The sequence below is a fragment of the Pipistrellus kuhlii genome, unplaced genomic scaffold, assembly GCF_014108245.1.
Source record: "Pipistrellus kuhlii isolate mPipKuh1 unplaced genomic scaffold, mPipKuh1.p scaffold_m20_p_9, whole genome shotgun sequence".
In the NCBI taxonomy this organism is placed as follows: Eukaryota; Metazoa; Chordata; class Mammalia; order Chiroptera; family Vespertilionidae; genus Pipistrellus; species Pipistrellus kuhlii.
Genome location: NW_023425595.1, coordinates 31,136,882 through 31,142,881, shown reverse-complemented (window position 1 = coordinate 31,142,881; position 6,000 = coordinate 31,136,882). Strand labels below are relative to the sequence as shown.

Below are 6,000 nucleotides of genomic sequence, written 5' to 3'. Positions count from 1 at the left end.
TCCTCCTCAGACATAAGGCAAAAAAGAGGAGATTAAAATGAAATATTTAAAATATTTTTTTAAAAATCACCAACCTGGAATTTCATATCCAGTGAAGAAAATATTCTTCAGACCTTAATTGAGAAAGGCAGATGAAGATTTTATTTAAAAAAAAAAAAAAAAAAAAAAAAAAAGACAAAAGGAAAAAAAATGCAATTCTCCTGCCTTTTTCCTAGAAAAAACTTAATGATCTTGAGGGTCTCTGATGCCAGCTCCATCTGACCGGAAGAGGCGCAGCATCCTTAATCGAATCTGCTTGGTCTTAATGGTGTAAACCACGGGATTGAGCACCGGAGGTGTGAGAAAGTGAAGATAGGAGAGTAGTACACGACTGCATGGGGAAGCCCACTTCCCAAATCTGTGAATCATGGACAGACCAATCATGGGTGTGTAGAAAAGCAGCACAGAACAGAGGTGGGAGACACACGTGTTGAGGGCTCTGAGGCGCTCTGCCTTGGAGGCAATGGACAGCACTGTGTGGAGGATCAGCACATAGGAGAGGACGATGAGCACTGCATCCACACCCAGCGTGGAGAGCACTACGAAGAGACCATAGGCGCTGTTGATGTGGGTGTCAGCACAGGCCAGCTTCATGACATCGGGGTGCAGGCAGTAGGAGTGGGAAAGCAGGCGATTGCGGCAGTAAGGCAGTTTCTTCAGCATAACGGGGGCTGGGATGTGGAGGCCGATGCTGCGCACCATGATGGCCAGGCCCAAGCCGGCAATGCGCGGACTCGTGAGGATGGTGCTATAGCGCAGGGGGTTGCTGATGGCCACAACACGGTCAAAGGCCATGGTCAGCAGCACAGACGACTCCATGATGGAGAAAGTGTGGATGAAGAAGAGCTGGGCCAAGCATACATCCAGTGCTACCTCCCTGAGACCCAGCAGGTAGATGGTGAGCATGGAGGGCATTGTGGAAGCAGAGAGCCCTAAGTCAGTCACTGCCAGCATGGACAAGAAGTAGTACATGGGCTGGTGCAGGGAGGGCTCTGACCTCACCACCCACAGGATCAGGCTGTTCCCTGTCAAAGATGCCATGTACACGGCACAAAGAGGGATGGAGAGCCAGGGGTGCACAGCTTCAAGGCCTGGGAGGCCTGTTAGGAAGAAGGAGGTGCCAGTGTAGTTGGAGTCTGACATGATGACCTGGTTGGGGAGAACTCCAAGCAGATGTGCATTCACAGGTCCTGGAATCAAAGGAGTTTCTCTATCAAAACCTGTTCTGCAACCCAAGACATTAAGTTCCCCAAAATGTTACTCTGACAATCATGGCCTTTAATCTTCCCAAGTCTTTCTTCCAGTTCATACATAAGGACTCTTTTTTTTTTTAATATATATATTTTTATTGATTTTGTACAGAGAGGAAGGGAGAGAGATAGAGAGTTAGAAACATCGATGAGAGAGAGTCATTGATCAGCTGCCTCTTGCACACTCCCCACTGGGGATATGCCCGCAACCAAGGTACGTGCCCTTGACCGGAATCGAACCTGGGTCCCTTCAGTCCCCAAGCCGACGCTCTATCCATTGAGCCAAACCGGTTTCAGTGATAAGGACTCTTTTTAAAAAAGATGTACGTATTTGAATCATTAAAAGAAATCTTGCAAACATGTAAGTCTGTCTCAGGAGTCACTCAACATAATTTAACCCTGAATGAATGTTTGAAACTGCTCTTGAAAGGGACTAAGATAGACTTATTCCCCAGTCTACATTATAAATTTGGGGGAATGGACTCTGGCTCCAATATAGTTGATGTTCCTGATCTGGAACCAGAATCAAGGTTTCTCACTTTCTGTAAGGTTTTCCTTCAAATGCCTTTGAATAGGTGCTTCTCCACTACGGTGAATATGAGAATTTTGCATAGAGGCATCTTTCATAATTAAAAGAATACAAAATAATTCCTCTTTTTATGTCAAGCACCTGTGTAAATGCACAAATTCTTATCACACATATAGTTTAAAATATAAAGCTACGGCAAAAATAAATTAGACAGTTATATAAACACAACTCATTCTCTAATGTACCTGGTCATGTGGAACATTTAATACAATGATTCTTAACTTACAGAGTATTGAACAGGAACTTTGAAACTTATGGATTACTCTTCAGTATTATTCTGATGAGAATGTAGAAATCAGAAAAAAGACATGCATTTGCCAATGAATCAGTACTTAGATGTACTGGAGAGAAAGTAGTCTCTAGAGTAGGGGTGTCGAACTCAATCAGAGAAGGGGTCAAAATCTAAAATCCAGCCTAAATCGCTGGCCGAATGGTTTACTGAACAGTCATAAACTGTCATTGTGATGGAAACGCAGCGGAGTGCAGTGATGACAGCGCGGTGCGGGCCACATTGCAAGGCCTGGCGGGACGGATTTGGCCCGCGGGCCTTGTGTTTGACACATGTGCTCTAGAGAAATACAATGAGCTTTGGACAGATTTTCTGTCTTCCTTGTGGTCTCACTCTTGAATTTGGCCACTTTTCATGTCCTATTATCTCAGCTACCTCCTTATATTTAATACATTTTTAATTCTGTTTCTTTTTTTTTTTTAAACACAATAAAGAAAACTCAATTTGAAAACTTTAAATCTTCCTTCCTAATTAAAAAAACAGAAGGAGATTTCTTGAATTTTCCATAAATAGAGAATATTAAAAAATATTAACAACAATAAGGACAACTTATTTTTGAAAAATCTTATTTAATAATATATTTAGAGGTGTTTTGCTTTTAGAAAATAATTTTTTTCTTTATTTTGTCATCTTCCCTTTTATATATCTTATGGAGTTCAATCTATTATTCTTCTTTTTGTGAACAGGACGTCCACATAATATTGAATTCTGTCACCTGTTTTCCTGCAGGTAAACATGTGCAATTGTAATTCATTACTATTGCAATTCATTACCATTGTATTTCATGTAAAGCACTTTATAAAACATTTTCATTTAGATCATTTTAAAGTCTCTTAACCCTGAGAGATTGGCAGATCAGTTTTCTCGATTAACAAAATTAAAAGTATATAACTTTGCTGAAGTCTCATAGATTAAAAAAGGAGGGTCCAAGATTAGAAATAATTCTGACCCAAATGATTTTGTATTTTGCACATTATGGTTTGTAACTTAAGATAAATGTCAGCTATTAACCAGCAGATTCAAGACACAAGCTTTATCCTTAAATCAAAGAAAACTATAAACACCTATAAGTTTCTATTTTCAAAAATTTCCTATGTAATGGCCACTTCTGATTTTCCTCTTATTCTCTACTTCAATCCTTCCAGAATTAAACAACCCTAATCACTGTTCTAGATTCTGGTAATAGAACTATTAAAAAATTAACAATAAGGTCCCTCAAATAAGGAGTCAATATTATTTCAAATATATAAAAAGATACAATGTGGAAAGAGAAAGCGGTGTTATTTTAGATTGAAAGTAAGTTGTAGCTCTGTGAGGAGAGAGTAATGGAGAAAAAGCAAAAACAGTAAGAAGGTGCAAGGCAGTTGGAAATTTTTAGGTGTATGGGTGAGTGAGTGAGTGATTGGTAGAGAATGTATAGAGATGCATCAGGAAAAAAATCTCAAGTTATCAGCACCCAAATAAACTAGGAAATAGGTATCTATTATAGCTGGAATCATAATAGAAATAAGCAAGTTGTGAACAGAGACAATCTCTAGAGCTAACACAATCACTTAAGAAAAACTGCATTATACCTGACTAGCAGATTGGGGATATTCTCTTCTGTGCTGAATATATATCTAGTGGCACTGGATTATAAAAGAGGGCGTGGGCATCAGCAACTGAATCAGGATTCTGGAATTGAAGCCCAGCATTTGGCAATTTAACAAGCCCTCCAGGTGATTCTAAGCCAGAGATCTGAGAAACACTGCAGTACATAAGAAGGTATAGTACTGCTTTATAAGGAGAAGTGACCAATGCTGTTGCAGGCCCATTAAAGCAAGAAAGTAAAAGACAAGTAAAGGGAATAAATTAAGAATAAAGGAACATTCTTAGATAAATTTTTTTTAAAAAAAGTTTGCTAACCTCTTGATGAGGCCCCAATGGTGCTCAGTCACAAGCACAGATTCTTTCATTAAGATTTATCAAATGATCACAGATCATTAAAGACCAAAAAGCATATGGTAAATATAATAAATACTGATGCTGTTTTTCCTTATAATTTAGCATACAAAGTAAAATATTTTAAATCAATTTACCTGTAAGTTATCTAAATTCTGATACTTTAGAAAATTGGAAAAGATTCTACATATAAATTTATGAATTTTTATTCAGTTACTAATGGAGCAACTGGAAATAAGTTGAGGAAATGTTAAAACACACACACACACAAACAATAACAAAACAAAACAAAAAAACATTGACTGGGAAGAACCATGCATTCAAATTAAGTGTCTAAATGCTCTTTGTGAATTCTCCATCTTACATTCACCCTACACTGTCACTATCTGTATTTTAATTAGAGAAAAAGCCACACCACACATTTCTTTAACAAACTGAAAGATTTCTCACTTTACCCATCAATTTCAAATGCATATATACAATTACAATGAATATCCACAGTGGAAGCAGAGCCAGAATTCCTGACTTAAGTTAACTTATCATTTGAGAAAATGGACCTATAAAAAGGCATTGAAATGCTCATATTTGCGGAGAATATTGTTTTTGTACATATTACGCTGAGTTGACTGTCTAGAAGAGGAAGTTTCATGAGTATATGTGTGATTGTGTGATTCTTTTCCCATTTTTTTCAGTTTCTAAGGAATACTTGATGAATAAATGAATTTAGTGTTAAGAAGCAAAAGAATATAGTTGAGAAAGCAAGGCATTTGACTTCAGTACAAAAACAGTGGGAAAAATACTCAGATGAAATTTGGGTTTAAGCAAGAGCTACTTTTCCAAAATTTCAAGAATACACTATCAGCTACTTCCTTATTAGAACTATTTATTTTGGCCTGTCAGCAGAATTTCCATCAGGTGTAAACCTGTGGCATCACAGTACATGGAGTGGGACACCATGCTGAATTTCCCAACACAAAGTCCATTTTCTTTGGCAACAACGTTAGGATTTCAGATCAATAGTATTAAGAGCCAATATTATGCCATGATAGTAATATGAAATAATAAGAGAATGGGTTTCATGCTCACAAAATATTCTCTAGAATTATATCCATATATTCACTGAAAATTGAAAATGGGTAAATTGTACTAATTTTCATGGCATACCAATTTTATATGTTTAATTGATAATAAAATAAGATAATGGATGAAAGACTTGAAGAGTTCCTTGCAAAGTACTTATAATGTAAATAATACTTGTTAATATTTGTCTTAAAGTCACTTATTATGACCAAAATGTAAGGAGTTTTCTCAAAGATGATTCTTTAAAGATTTTGAAAGATTTGCAACTAATCTCGATTATTGTGGGTTTCTCAGTTCACATCATCATTCTGTTACCTTCCATCTTGCAAGAAGAAGCAGACTATCTTTTTAAACTGTCATCACAAATGAGCAACCCACTATATCATTCTGCTCCTCAAACTTTTCATCTCAGCTTGTCTCCCTTGGAGGGGAATAGAATCATTTTCTTAGAGCCTCAGGTGCACCTCTCTCAGTCTGTATTTAAAGCAAGGAGAAGTTTTGCTATGAGTAACCAGCCCATCATAATTGCCCATTTAATTGGTTTTATCTATTATGCCAGCACATTTGAGGAATAATTCAGGAAACTCATCCAATAGATCTAAATACCCCTTTTTCTTTATCTAAATCTTTAAAATACTGTGCTTAACTCAAAACATATTATCAACACTATTTTTAAGTGCACATTAATAAGGGGCAAATGGCTTTACCCCTTTCCTCTCTAAACCCTGTGTTATTGACTCACCCACATGGAGCAAAAAGCTGAGAACATTTCTTATCATCCTCCAGGTTACAATAGAAATGAATTTGCAACG

The 6,000-nt window shown here is 37.2% G+C and overlaps 1 protein-coding gene across 1 annotated transcript; it reads right to left on the bottom strand.

The window, feature by feature from the left end:
* Positions 1–222: 222 nt before the first annotated feature.
* On the bottom strand, positions 223–1,182 carry LOC118712466 (olfactory receptor 51G2-like). Its single transcript, XM_036426220.1, has one exon. The coding sequence runs from the start codon at positions 1,180–1,182 to the stop codon at positions 223–225; it is 960 nt and encodes a 319-aa protein (XP_036282113.1).
* Between the last annotated feature and the right edge of the window lie 4,818 nt (positions 1,183–6,000).

Bases quoted from the DNA above. Each gene is read 5' to 3' on its own strand.
- LOC118712466 (XM_036426220.1), bottom strand. From the start codon at position 1,182: ATGTCAGACTCCAACTACACTGGCACCTCCTTCTTCCTAACAGGCCTC.